This window comes from Conger conger, chromosome 3 (assembly GCF_963514075.1).
Source record: "Conger conger chromosome 3, fConCon1.1, whole genome shotgun sequence".
In the NCBI taxonomy this organism is placed as follows: Eukaryota; Metazoa; Chordata; class Actinopteri; order Anguilliformes; family Congridae; genus Conger; species Conger conger.
Window position 1 is genome coordinate 41,864,001 of NC_083762.1, and position 15,308 is coordinate 41,879,308.

Here is a 15,308-nt window from a genome sequence, read left to right on the forward strand (position 1 = left end):
GTGGTACAGAGGACCTGGGAGAGAGTGGATGTCGGAACTCCCAGGTGATGGACCAGAGTGGGGCAGATCAGGTTGGCATCGGCCCCCTACCTGGAGATGTAAGCCATGATTGTGGATTTTGAGGTTGAGGGGAATGGATTCATTCACTTACGGGTGTTGCCTTTTAATTGGCAGTTGGAGACATAGTGGCCTGGTCCACCACAGTACAGGCAGAGATGCTCCAGTGTCCAGTCTCTCCTTCTCCAGTGCTGAGAGTCGGGTATGTCCCACCTGCATAGGCTTGGGTTCGTGTTCCGGTGCGTTTTTGGGTATGGGACGCCTGGTACAGGGAACCGGGCTGTGGGTGGTCGGGTTGCTGGGCCCGCCGGGCAGCATGTCGATCCCTCAGCCGAGTGTCCACGCCAAATCCATAAGGGAGTCGAGGGTGTCCGGCAGACGGGAAACAAGACAGACGGGAAAAGCTAAATGCGGAAGTCTTGGACAAAACGGGTCGTAACAGAAATGAATCAGAATTAAACGCTGGAGAAAGCTTACCGGCTTTGAATCAGACACAGTAAGACTCTTATACACACTTTTCCAGAAGGGGGGGCTTTACCAAAACAAAAAGACATGAAGCTGGCCACAAACATTTTGTCATCTGAATACCCCTTGTTGATTTTGCTGTAAGACCAGAATGTGCTAGCTGAGAAGCAGAGACTAATAGTAATAAGGATTATCACTACAAGGTTATTTGTAATCATGTGATTGTCTTTATGTTAAATCACATTGGCAATTAAGAATCAATTAAGAAAATTACCCTTACAGCGATGCACATACACAAAAGACTAGACAATGAAGACACAGATCAAAAGCACAGATCTTAAAATACTCATCTATCATTCAGCTATACAGCCATTACATGTCAATATGCAAAGATGAAAAAATAATTAAAATATAAAACCTAGCTGGTTGCATTTCCTGCTGGTCCGTCACATTCTTCTTTATTGTGGAACAGCTGTAGCTACACAAATTAATGCAAACAACAGCAATTTTAGTTTAGAATGCTTGGCATTACCTGAACACAGACTGATGCACAGAGTAGTACACATAGCTAGCTAGCAGCCAGCTTGCTAGCTTCATTTCAGCTCAATCATCTAGAATGTAACATGCAAATAATGCATAATTTTACTTGCGAAACATCGATTTGATCGAAACAAGTTCACACTTAGGGGTGTGAACGTTTAAATGGTTAACTGGTCAAGCAAAACTGAGCTGTAAATAATTTACCAAAAATTGCAAACAGATAACCAATTATTTTTTTCTGAACCTGAAATGATAGTTTAAAATAAATGCATGTTCACCACCAGGCATTTTATTGCAGTTCATTGTAAACTAGCAATCGACAAGCTACAGCAGTTCTAGCCAGCAATCTTTGGCCATTTTAGGGGGTTTAAAATGTAAACACCACAGGGAATTGAATGCTACAGTATTATGACATAGCTTATTGTAACGTTATGCCATTTTTTAAGGGTCACAGAGGATCTGTATTTATTTTTTGATGAGCAAATTCAAACAAGCTACTTAGGGTAGCTAGTTTGAAAGTCCAGGAAATTCCACTGAAACCTGAATTTAAAAGCCTGATTTTTAAAAGGTCTACCTCTTTCAGAGGCTCAGCTGCTCTCAAAAATTGTGTTTTGTGTTTGCTGAAGTTCCCTGTCTAATATCATTTCATTTCAAAAGATTTTGAAACCATTCAGTATGATCAATTTGCAATAATAGTGATTGGGAAGGGGCAAATACTTTTTCATGGCACTGTATATCTGAACTCAGAGTGGCTTTTCGAAATTGAAGTGATTTCTAAATAAGTCAGAGGATTTTGCTTTTAATGTAGCAGCCAATTGTTCTCCTTTACAAGTTGTATTCAAATAAATCGCAGTGGGTTAAAAAAAGTTCATAAAGTGTTTAAAATATTTTTTAATAGCTTTTAGTCCAATATTTCAAATGTAGTGGAAACATTACACATTCAATTCCAAATTAAAGCATTAGCAAATTTGATCAAGTCTGCGTTATTCTTTTACAGGAAGCAAAGAAAAAGAATATTAATCTGTTTTAAAAGAAAAACAAAAATAAATGGAAGAACTGATTGAAGACTACAAGAATAAAGCACAATGGATGGAGCTTGGAGAAAAATGTATGCATTTTTTTCTGAAATTTCAACATCAAAATTCTGCTAAGAAGAATATACAAAAACAATGGAGGGAATAGTCATAGATTCTCTGGACAAAGTACTTGAAGAAGAGACCAAATACTTTCAGCAAATATATTCCTTCCAATCCCCTCCAAGTAATACCACTGTAAAATATTTTTTTCAAAAGGTTATGTCAGTGTAACTCATGTGGAGGCCTAATAAGGGAAGATGAACTGTTTACAGTAATTAATTAATTCAAACTTGGAAAATCACCTGGCCTGGATGGAATTCCTTTCGAAGCATATAAAGTTTTCTATGATGTAATAAAAGAATCATTATTGGCATGTTTTACCTATGCTTATGAAATAGGGAAATTGTCAGGTACACAACAAGAGGGTGTCCTCTCTCTACTATTGAAACAAGATCCAGGTGGTCAATATAAGGACCCTGTCTTTTTAAAAAATTGGAGACCTCTTAGCCTACAATGGTGTAATGCTAAAATATTAGCCAAATGCATTTCTTACAGGATGGAAAATGTTATTTCAGACATTATATATACTGATCAGACAGGTTTCATTCAAGGTTGGTTAATTGGCAATAACATAAGACAGATAATTGAGACCATAGCATATTATGATAATGCAAAGAAACCAGGTCTAATATTTATAGATGACTTTGAAAAGGCATTCGATATTTTTTGAGATATAAAATTCAGGACAAATGGGAACAGCTTTGATGAACCCCTCCCAGGGAATGTGATATATGAATCTATATATAAAATAACTTGATTCCTTCATGCAAGCCTTCCAGTTAAAACTATTGTATATAATTTTAGCCACCAAAGAAATGCTACATAGATGGGGTATAGAACATTCTCCAGTATGTAGATTATGCCAAGATGAAACCGAATCGATGCAACATATTTTTTGGGACTGTCCTATAGTGAGCCTTTTCTGTACACAAATTCAAATGTGGCTCAGAAAGTGTAATGTCAAGGCTGAATTGGACATACAGACTGTTCTGCTGGAGGATTTAAAAAATATTAATCAAACTGTTGTAAATGTTATTATACTTCTGGGCAAAGTATTTATTTTCAAGTCTACCTCGGATCAGGATCTACAAATGGAGCAATCGTAAAACATTACAGCAGAGTAGAAAACCTGGTATCTCAAGGAAATTATGAATATAGTTTGTATGGTTCAAGGTGGAAAAAAATGAGACAGGCAGAGGGTTGGTGCTAGGCCACATTAAGGATGAAAAAATTAATAAATAAAAAGGAGTAGGAAAAAAAAAGGAAATCCTTCAGTCAGAATTAATGAATTGCACTAAAACTGTAAATATTGTTAGAATATAACTATTATTGTTAATGATATCATTATTGTTTTTCTTTTTTTTGTGTGCTATTATTTTCTGTTCACTTTTGATCAATTTGCATGTATGACACTGACTTTACTTCCCAAATATTATTTAATGTATGTCAACTGTTTGGATAAATCAATACTTATGTAAAAGTTGTGGGTAGGTGGTGGAGGGATGAAAAGGAATAAATAAATATGGTATGTTGCATTGTATATCCCTTGGCCATTTGTTCCAATAGTCTCTTTAAAAATAATAATAATGTGTATTCTTTCAAAGAAGTAACCAATATTGCAAACCAGTAATATCAATCTATTTTATTAGTGTGTGGTATAGAGGAGTAAACTGAAGATAATAGATTATAGATTTTTGTATATTACCCTAACCTGCATTTACCATCAAAAAAATTCCAGTGGGAAAAAAACACGCAAGCATTTCATGTGAACGATTTATTACTTTAACAGTGTAACGGTTATGAATTCAAGATAATCAGTGGGATTGCTGTTGACATTGGTCTGTTTTGTTAATTGAATCAAAAAATATGAATTATTATTTGTAGATATCAAAACATCAGCAGAACACAGCTCCATATTTCTACTTATGCACTGAACATCCATGACAATAAGGTCTGGCTGCAGAGATGTGCTTTCACTGTAGGCTGGTAGAAACGGTGTCACAACCTGCAGTTAGTGGACAAGCAATGAAAGTGTTAATATCTAAAGATGATTCTATGCATACATGTTCACTTTCAGTATTGTACATTACGGTACTTTCTCTTGCTAGGTAGCCCATCAAGAGGTACAGAATTGTGTTACCAATTTGCTGGGCTATCGTGTGAGCATTTTGCAGACAGAACAATATGGCACAATTATGGTTGTAAGTCATACTGTTCCTGTAGGCTATTATTATTATTATTTTTTTTTTTTTTTTTCTTATATCTCTGTTAACTTTTCTTTATAGAGGGCTATTCAGCATAGCATAGCTTTTTTAACCATGTGGTTCATTCCACACAGGAATATGCACAGAAACCTACTGTTGATGCAGTACCATGTGTTCCAATGGGAGGCACTATTTAAAATAAGGATATCTTAAAAAACATAAAACTCTGACAGAGCCTTGAAAAAGGAGAAAAATATTATTTGTCTGCAACATGCCATTGGGTCATTTTGCTGTGTAGTCTTTGTGTATGCATGTACAGCTGGACAAATACAAAATACTGGTCAGTATGCCATGCAAATTAAACAGCCAAATATGCCTTATAGGTTTAAGTGCAAAACACCACATTACAATTATTACATTATTTAGAAATTATTCAGTAATGCCAATACATCAGTAAACATGGGTAAAGTTTATTTTCCCAACACTTAAAACCTTGTCTTCACAACTATATAATGGATAGCCATCTGTTGAAAAAAAAAACGAAACCCAAGCAATTCTGTTGCTGTTCTCTCTTTTAATTTTTATTGTGGAGTGTTGACTTAGATGTTCTGATTTCAAATGGCAGAGTTAAGAATGATAAATATGCTCAGAATGTATATATTTTAAACATTTTCCATATGTGGAGTGCTCAAAAATAATTAGAGAATTAAGAGTATTAGTTAAAATAAATATTGATATTGAAATGAGCAGTACTTTCCTTGCAGGCTACTTTCTCCATGTCTAATTTTGATCTAATTTCAAGTTTTTCATTTGTTGTTCCTTGGTTACGTTTCGCAGTAATTTTGAATCAATGTTATACTTCCAATTCCATACCCTGTTCAGTTGACTGGATAGTTGATTACATTATGAAGTGACTGTTGTGGCAGTGACTTGATCAAAACAACACTCTACCTCCTATAGTTATTACACTGCCACCCATTCCCTCAATATAACACACCTATCCAAGAATAACTATATGGGGAAAACACATGCAATTTCAATGCAAAAAAGTAACATGAAGCTACATACTTTTTTATGCCTTCAAAATACACAATTAAGCTTTTTTACTGTGTAAACCAGCATAATTCTTAGATGGCCCCCTAAGGCTCTCTAACATTTCTTAAAGTATCAAATTAATTATTTCAAATAGAGAACCCACCCTATTTATCATGTCTATAAACACAGTGGTTCACTATATTGCTCTAACTGGTATCTTAATTCACTGTTATCTGTTAAGCTGGTTTAATGAATAGGTCAACATACATATTTCTAGGGGAAATGACCAATTACTAAAAGCTACTTGGCAAGGGGTTGCAGCAGAAGAGTGGCACAGATAAAATACAAACAGTATGTTAACTAAACAAAAGTCTGGAAAAAAAACTGGAAAGACAATGTGCAAGGAAGCCTATATACAGTATATAACTGCTGTTTATCCCTACACAATGTTTATGAAGTTATTTATTTCACACAATACACCATAACCTAAAATGATTAGCATCATCAGTCAACTAAATTGTAACCAACAAATTAAGAATGAAGATGAAGGTATTTCAGACAGCCACATACTGTTCATATACTTGATTGCCAATCAGCTTTTATGAAGAAAAATAAAAATAAAACTACCAAATTTCATCTGATGAAAATTCCATATACTAGCAAACTGTACATAATGTTTGACCTGAGATAAGTAAAATAACATTTTCATTGTCATATTTGGCATTGTCATAATATTGTCATAGTTGACTTCAAATATGAATTCCTGCAGAAAAGCCATATTAAATAAATACTGTACAGACAAAATATGTGCAGTGTCCATATTGTTACATGGTATGACAGCCAGATATCTTTAAATTACTACAGTCGGGATCAATGCTTGAACATAATTCAACCTTATGCCATAATATAGAGAAAAGTAAAATGCTGATTGAAAAATAACACACCTCTGTTCAATATTAATAACCATGTAGAAGGGAGAATGTTAATTGCTAAGAATAAACACAATACAGTGATAATATTGGTAAAAGAGGCAGTGATCTGGTTTAGCAGTGAAACATCACAAACATAGATACAGTAGACTTTGTAATTGTTTCAGGTGCGGTGTGCAAATACAAGTCCTGATGAAGGGACAGTGAAGGGAAGTGAATAGAGACCTATACAGTATGCTGTTGCACTACAACACGAGTAAGTACAGCAGCCACAGAAGAACACAGAGTGTGCCAAAGCAAGTGAGCCAGTCCAGCTTGAAAGTGGGGGCAACACTAGGGCAGGAGTTACCTTTGACCTGTAGCACAGCGCTAGAGGTAAGAGTACCGCTAGAGTTTATGGCCTGAACAACATAGAGGCCTGCGTTGCTATCAGAGACCATCTGAATGAACAACGTGTGTTTGCCTTCTTTATGGGACAGTTCTATGTGCTCATCATTGGTCACTTTCTGTCCATTCCTGTACCTGAAGCAAAAAGTGAATTTTCACGTCACACAATCACAACGGGCAAAATGACAAAATGATCTCAGAATCGAATGAAATCTTCAGTACATGTAAAAGACAAGTAAAACAGGTCAGGCTGTTTGGTACTGATTGTAAAATGCATGAACCAAATAAACACTGATTATTAAAAGACAACATGAAAAGTGTTAGTAGAATGGAAAAAAGGATCAACTAAATGATTTCGTAAGTTGAAATACATTTGAATATTTGTCACATTTGTCATAATTGTGGGTTTGAAAGAAAGTTATTTCAAGAAAATGGCATGCATTTTAAAATGTAACGTTACCCAGTTGTGAAATGCATATGTGTCGAATTATCTTCCCCATTCCAAATTGTTTTACTGGAATTACAAATAGCTTTTGTCCACTATTTTGTGTATTTGTAGAACATTAACTTTTCCTGAGAACTAACAGGAAATCATTTCAGTTTTACTAAGGCCTGATGAATATAATAGATTTGAGTATGCATTGTATTTTGACTTTTATCAAAGCAAAACAAATCCTTAATAAGTATAAAGGATTAATCTGCATGGTATTCCCTGTAAATCTAAGATTTGGTTTTAATAAAACAAAGAAATTAGCCAACTCCTAGTATGTTACTCTAGTTTGTTGTAGGCTACCCACCATGTGAGAGTAGGTTCTGGAAATCCAGTGACTTCTACCTCCAAGGTCACGGGGGAACCTTCCATTACTGTGGCATTAGACAACAGTTTGGAGAATTTAGGGCCCTGGCCTACTAGGCTTCCCGAGGCTCGGCTCCCGGACATCAGCCTGATCTCCTCTCGGACGACTGTGGGCTTGCAGATGTCCGGGTCCTGCTCTGCGGTTAATGGGGAGGGGGTGACATGCATGTTATCAGCTTGGGCACTGGTCCCTCTGCCCTGGCTGGGATCATGCACACATTCCTGTGTCTCTGTGAAGCTTTCATGCACAGCATATATGGTCTGGTGGCACTTGCTGAGGGTGCCGGGTGGCAGGCTTGGAACTGGCTTGCTTTTCAGGATAGTGGAGAGCGTGTTGGAAACGAGGGTGGGGGTGGGAACGGTCAGGGGGCTGCGCAGAAAGGAAGAAGACTCTGCCCTGAACTTGGTGCCCAGGACCTCAGTGGGGGAGGGGAAGTCCTCAGTCTGGGTAGAGACCCAGTCGCGCCTTTGTTGGGTGGTGTCGAAGGTTGTGGTGTCGTTAAGGTGGCAGTGGGACTGTTGGCTGTACTGGTTGACATGCAGGCTGTGTGAACTCAGGCAGTATCCATCATCTAAGTCATTCTCTGACTGGATGAATTCAGGTGTTTCAGACAGGGGGGGCAAGGAGATGTCGTCAGGAGAGGTGCACTCATATTCATCATTAGATAGTGAGTCCTCGGTATAGAGCTCTCCCTCTGGCAGGCCACCACCATCCCCTGGAGATTGGAGCACATCTGACACCTCCTGTGATAAACTCTCTCCTGTTGAGTATTGCACTGCACCCTATAAAAGAAAACCATAATATGAATCAAAAAGAAATACAAACAGGTCAACCTCTTCAGTCCTATTTACTAAAAAAGTAAATACTGAAAACAACACATTTTGTGAGTAGGAATTGTCCATGTCAAATGCAGTAAAGGAGAGAAGACAGACCTGTGTATCTGTAGATGGGACCTGTAACCCACTGAAAGATTTGACCTTCTCATGAGTGGTCTTCTGAGCAGATCCCTTCTTCTGGAACTCTCTCTGTATGTCAGAGAAACTTGGAGCTGGGGGAGGTGTGGCTTGTGGTTCACTTTCTTTCTGGTGGAGGACATTAATCTTTGGGTTCTTGTCCACCGGTGAGCAGGAGATGTTGAAGGTCTGTGTATGGGAGTATGTGTGCAACTGTTCAGTGGTCTCCACTGTTGATCTGCTGGTGATGGTTTTGACTGTGCTAATCTCTGAATATTCCTCCAGTGCGTGAGAACTTGACTCCGACTTTTCCGGGTACAGATTTTCTGGTGAATTCTGGTCTTTGTGTAAGTGAAGGTTCTTAATGGATTTCTTCACAGGCACTTCTTTTCCAGTATTTTCAGGAGTGTGTCCAGACTCTTTCGGTTCATACTGTCCAAAGCATCAGAAATAAAGCTCAGAGACTGTTATTTACATTTTTCCCATAAATGTCTATATTTACATATGTGACCCATCACAAGCTTCAGATACATGTCTCACACTCTCAATTTCACAGGAGGGGTAAAAAACCCCCGACAACACTGTTTATCTCTCCCCTTCTCTGTCAACCCCACTTTCCCAATAATGAGCTTGAATTATTGTAAAGCAATACACAGTTTTGGTACAGTGTCGGCCCGTCAACTGTATATTTTGAAAACACAGGCAGAGGGTGAGTCAATATGTCAGTGAGCCTTTTTCAATGATAGGAAGGGATTTACAATGGTTTAACAAAAAAATATTACCTATTGTACCTTTAATACCAAAATCGGTGAAAATATGTCAAATTTTGTTAAATATTGGGGCTACTTGGTCCTCCAAGACATTAGAAAATAGACTCACCATACATTTTGGAGTCCCAAACTAACTTTTGCGTGTTCATCATTTATATGGTTTGAAAGATAGATATCACACTTTATTGGTCTCTGTCCTTCCTGAAACAGTTTTAAGGTGAGACACCTTCACACCTAGAACGATACATTGTACGATAACTAACGATATAGGCAATCAATTTGTTTCAAGCAAACAGGTTGCATATGCAGACTATAATGATTACTATAAATGCAGCTAACAATACATTTGGATAGTTCTCAGAGCAATTTGGAATCTTTAGCCACTGTCTAAAAAGCGGACATTCCGTCTCACGTACATTATTTAGTTACGCTACGCCATCTCATTCATACAGTTCGAATGAGAGTTTATAAGTTGCCTTGTTCAAGGAGGGTGATCCCAATTATACACTCACTCAGTACACCTATGCTGCCTTTAGTGACTAGCATCCACTTTGGAATGATGACACATTTGATTTCCACATGTTGGTTAACTTGTTTATTTCTCAGTTACTGCATTATTGTTGCCATCATTAATGACATAAATAGTTTGCCCAATTCAGATAACAATTTCACAGATTTTACTGCTGTCACTGAGTCACTTTTCACCAAGCGTTCATATGCAAGGTATTGTGGGATTACCTGTTGATGGTGGCTATACAAAAATTGTGGGCACTCTGAAGTATTTTTGTTATATCTCAATAGGGAGAACAGTCATCAGTGTTATGAAGTTGTGGGGGATGATAATGGGGGAAGTGTAAGAAAAGGGTTCAGGATTTAAAGCTAAATTAGAGGTTAAACCTGAGATATGTATTCTTTCATATTTTCATAGTTTAAAATATTATCCTAATCAAACCAATTAAAATTCATCGCAAGCACTGAGTTTGGGACTACACAAATATAACAATTTCATACAAGAGTTTCTGGTTTGTGTGTGTATTTTCTTGTGTGTTTAATATTTTTTGATGAGAAAAGGCAGAATTCACAACAAAATCTTCTCAAAACTGTGTTTTGCAAAAATGCTTGTTAAAAAATTCTAAATATTCTAAATATTTACTCAATCTCACCAACTGATATCTCATTTTGTAACTCTCATTCTGTACTTTAACATGGGATGATAACTGAAAACTGAAACATGTATCTGAAGCATGGATCTGGTCACATATTTTGTTGTACATTCAAAGACATGAAGGAATTACAGGGCAAATTACCTCCATCTCTGTGGATTCCTTGGAGATTTTGGTCCCTTCAGTTGTATATCTTGATTCTTCACTTGTGATTTCCCCATTAGGTCCCTTTCCGTCAGACTGCTCTTTTAAAGCCTCCGACTGTCAAATGGCATTGCAAAAAGATATATATATATATATGTATATATATTTTTATATCACACACATACAGATATTGTAATGATAATGGGCTGGACAATCAAGTGAACACAGCTGGGGCATCATTTGTGTACACAAATTCTGAAATATGCAGCCATTTAAATTATTGATATTACAATTTTATATAAAAAATATTACATGTGTTAATGGTCCAGCATTAGTGGTATGATATTGAAGTAACAACTGAGAAGATTTTTTGTTTCCAAAAATACACGGAATTATTATTATTTTTGCCTGCGTAAAGAAACCGTAGCATTTTGAATATGTATGCTGAGACAGTTCGGCAAAAACAGTTGATATTGACATTTTTCTTTTTTTTTTGCGATGCCTACGTTTAAATAGAGGACTTCTGTTGGAGGACTTCTAAGGAATCTCTCGTTTCTCTAGCCTCTTGGGTATTCTCAAGTTAATATTCTAAGGAAGACCATGAAAACACTGTTGGCTCCAATATAGAGGGCATTTTAATTTAAGTGACCCCATTTTATATCAGTGAGTATCTAAATACATTCTCAAAATATTTTATTATTATACAGTATGCTTATGAAAAGGAGCAAACCTGCTTTATAATAATAAGTAGCATGTGAAATTGTGGAATGTGTGATTATTGTACTTGCTTTTTTACAATCTTCTTCACCTGTTGCTGTCTGAGAGGGAGAGGTAGTGGGAAGGGTGACAGGTGGGTGGAAGTGCAAACACTTTTTTTCAGAATAAAAACTGTTGTATACTTTAGTAAACAAAATGCTATATTTTACATGTCTACATAATATCATTTACTTTCCATGTGTCCATTTGGAGTCTCCAAATGTCGTTTTTAGAAAACTGCCTTTACATAGCTTAGAAAAAGTATGGTGTGCCAGGCACTGCCACAATAATCTGTAACTTTGTTTTCGTAATACTTGAAGTAATTATGACTGAAAGGGTTCCCTTTCAGAAAACACCAGGATTATGCCTGTAGTCAAAAGGGTTCAAGAATAGTAACCATTTTATTTTTGGTATGTAATTTTCAAGCCTGTGTTAAGAAGAGGGGTGACACTTAACCCTTATAGGATCTTCGTTTTTTTGTTACACAGGGGGTCCTGCCGGGTCTAGTGGACCCATAGCATTTTGGGGCTTTTAATTCAACACAATCAAACCTTTTTTTGTTAAAATACTCAGAAAATGTTTACTTCATCCCAATTGCAAGTAATATAAACACATATGTTAAATTTGTTCCCTTTACCTTTGTTAAATCACATTTATGAACTGAAATGGCACTCGTTTTTGTTTATTTTTTTAATCAAACTGTAACAAAATAAGAAATGAATCACAAAACAGGCTTTACTGGAATATAATCAACAAAAGAACAAATGAGGCAAGTTTTTCTAAAACTATAATGTATTATTTCTTTGAATTTCATTAGAAATTTAACCTACTCAGGCCAGGTTACACATAACACCTGTCTGCCCCATTGAACATAACACATACACATAACACCCATTAGCCCCATTGAATACAGCCATTTTTATCCCAGCCTATTCCACACATGAGGGCCACAGTTTCACTGTATGTGTATTGTACTTCTTGCACTGGGTGCATGTATATTTTGTTTTCCTGTCCATCTTGGGGCCACACACTTCACAGCGCTTCTTTGTATTGCTGCCGGCCAAAATCTAGAACAATGAAAAGATAGATCTTTACTAACACTCCTCTTTCACAGAAAAAATAATTATTTTACTGCAACAGCATCAAACACTTACCTCAGATGTTGCAGATGATGAGGATGTGGCACCATCACCTTCCTCCTGAATCCTCCTTACAATGGCATGAAAAGGTCAAAAGTAGAGTTGATGTCTTGTACATGAGTGACTGCCATGCGTGTAGGTCCTGGTATCATCCAAATGACATTGGCAGCCATGCGTGGGGGTTCATTTCTTGAGCAGGAAGACCATTCAATTTTGCCATTTTTTGACATCCATATGTTATCATTTGCAAGCTGTTGACGGGCTGGTCCTGAGGCTCGCTTGCGTTTTGGAGCTGGCTGATGGGCTGGTCCTGTGGCTTGCAGCTCATCGGCGGGTCCTGTAGCTGGCTGCTGGCGGCCAGGTCCTGAGGCTGGCTGCTGGCAGCCAGGTCCTGAGGCGCGCTTGCGTTTCGGAGCTTTCTGACAGGCTGGTCTTATGGCTGGCTGTTCATGGGCTGGTCTTATGGCTGGCTGCTCACGGGCTGGTCCTGGGGCTGGCTGCTTGCGGGCTGGTCCTGGCTGCTCGCTGGATGGTCCTGGGGCTGGCTGCTCACAGGCTGTTCCTGGCTGATCACATAGTCCTGGTTGCTGAAGGGCTGGTCTTCAGGCTGTTTTACGCTTCAGAGCTGGTTGATGCTCATCCTCCTCTTCAGACTCAGTGTCAGACTCTGAATTTTTCACATTCTGAAACTTCTTCCCCTGCATCACCATCAAAATCCTCTGTTTCTTCCAATATCAACTGTAAGGCAGTCTGAACAGAGAATCGCTTTGCCATCTTGATCAGTTATGGTATGGAACCACACTGACAGAGGTATTTATAGTGACTGGTCCCCAAGATTGGTTCCCGCAAGCTAGAGGGTGAAATGTGTGGGAATATGGGTGCAGATAGTGTTGGGTGCTCCAATTTTGCAACAATGTTGCGACCTTGTGCGGGAACAGTGGGTGCACACTGTGGGTGCTCACACCAAGGGCCCATTCACTTGCTTTACTCTCGTCCTCTCCTTCTCCTTCTCTCTCTCTCTCTCTCTCTCTCTTTCACACACACACACACACACACACACACACAGGCCCAGAGAGGAGGAAGGGAAAATGCACAGGACCTATGATTTCCACACTTTCACTAGCCCCGGGACCCGAAGACCCTGTATGTAATATAAATTTATTGGGGGGGTATACAGGGGGGGGTCATTGAAAAAATTTTTTTATTCATGTTCCTCAAAGAAAATGAGCCAAGGCCAATGAATCTTAGTTTGAAAAAATAATTATTTGTATCATTTTTCTGAAGCTAAAAACTGAAAACGGGTCCCACAGACCCGAAGACCTTATAAGGGTTAAGGAGTTAATAAGGCAATATACATGATTTGGTTACACCTACTCTACCATTCAAAAGTTTGGAATCACCTTGTCTTTCTTGGATTTAATATTTTATTTTATCTGTTTGTATCAAACCATTCACACGTGGTCAAAACGCAATCTCAGCTTTTATGAAAGGATATATTTATACATTTAGTAGTAGTAATTAGAGCAGTTTTTATATGTAGTCCCCCATTTCAATGTTTGAGAAAAATTAACATGTCAACTAAGAGTCATGCTTTTTATTTGGTTGCATATGCTTTGCATGCCATGACTTCCTGATGTCTGTGACCTATCAACATCATCAGAGTCTGGATATCTCTCAGTGGGAATAGGGGGTGGGACTAGATTCAGCTGTAACTTATGCTGATACAGTATGGAACACATTTGTTGGCTGAATATTTAAAGGAGTAACATGGTGATTGGTCATACTTTCTAGGTTTTTATATACAATTTGCACAAAAGTTTGTCCGTTCTTTAGTTTTGGAGAAGTAACCGTTTCAATGTCCCATTTTATCATCCTATTTTCAACCGGTTGACAATGTTCTCCTTGCAGTGCGTCACACGAGGATAACTACTCCCCTATCCACACAGTTTGTGCCGCTGACCTACAGGCAAGACAATGCAAATATTTGACTAATATTAGGTTCACTTAAATTAGACTGCATTTTAAGGACTATTACACTATTTCTGGTTATATTCTTTTTGCTAGGTAGCTAATGTCAGCTAGCTAGTTTGCTTTAATAAGGTGACATTATCAATCATGTTAGGGAGCTAGTTTGCTTTCATAAGGACATTATAGTTGTGCTTTTATCTTAACTTAGCTAGTTAGCTTGCTAAAATTATTTGATCATTATTTGATTATTTAAAGTCAGCGTCCTTGCCTTAACTATCGATAATAGTTGCTATACTAAGTTCACTAGCTTGAGCAGTCTCCTAAGATGAGCGCGTATCATGGAGGTAGCTATGGTAACAGACAACAATGTGTGGAAAGTGGGGGCACAGTCTGTCAATCATAGCTAATTGACAGTCATTACCATGGCCAGACAGTTTGGCTGAACTTTTATAGTGGGAAATTTAGGTGTAGAAAAATAAGTTTAAAAATACATTTAAATGACTGACCAAAATTGATTTATAAAATTGATACAAATTTGATACAAATACACAACATCAAATATTTCATCAGAAAAAAACATGGTGATACCACTTTTGAACGGAAGTGTGTTGTCTGTACAGAGTAGATTGCAGGGCCACACAATACTAGTACAAATAAAAACCCACCTCGAGTTTCGCTTCCAGATCCATTAAACCATTGCACAGTTCCTTAATGGATTCAACAATCTCATTATGTTTGTTGACTGTTTTCTCCACAAACTTCTTTCCTTCTTCTGGGCCTAGATTTTTTCAGGACAATAATAATA

General features: G+C 37.7%; 1 protein-coding gene across 1 annotated transcript in view; it reads right to left on the reverse strand.

Annotated features, from left to right (window-relative positions):
- Positions 1-4,002: 4,002 nt before the first annotated feature.
- Positions 4,003-15,308, reverse strand: part of ccdc141 (coiled-coil domain containing 141) — a 54,830-nt gene continuing 43,524 nt past the window's right edge. Inside the window, exons 21-25 of the mRNA XM_061235789.1 lie at positions 15,169-15,281; positions 10,641-10,757; positions 8,543-8,995; positions 7,551-8,392; positions 4,003-6,888 (exon numbers count right to left, since the gene is read on the reverse strand). Of these exons, the coding sequence (XP_061091773.1) occupies positions 6,612-6,888; positions 7,551-8,392; positions 8,543-8,995; positions 10,641-10,757; positions 15,169-15,281 (1,802 nt within the window). The 3' untranslated portion in view covers positions 4,003-6,611. The remainder of the gene's footprint in view (positions 6,889-7,550; positions 8,393-8,542; positions 8,996-10,640; positions 10,758-15,168; positions 15,282-15,308) is intronic.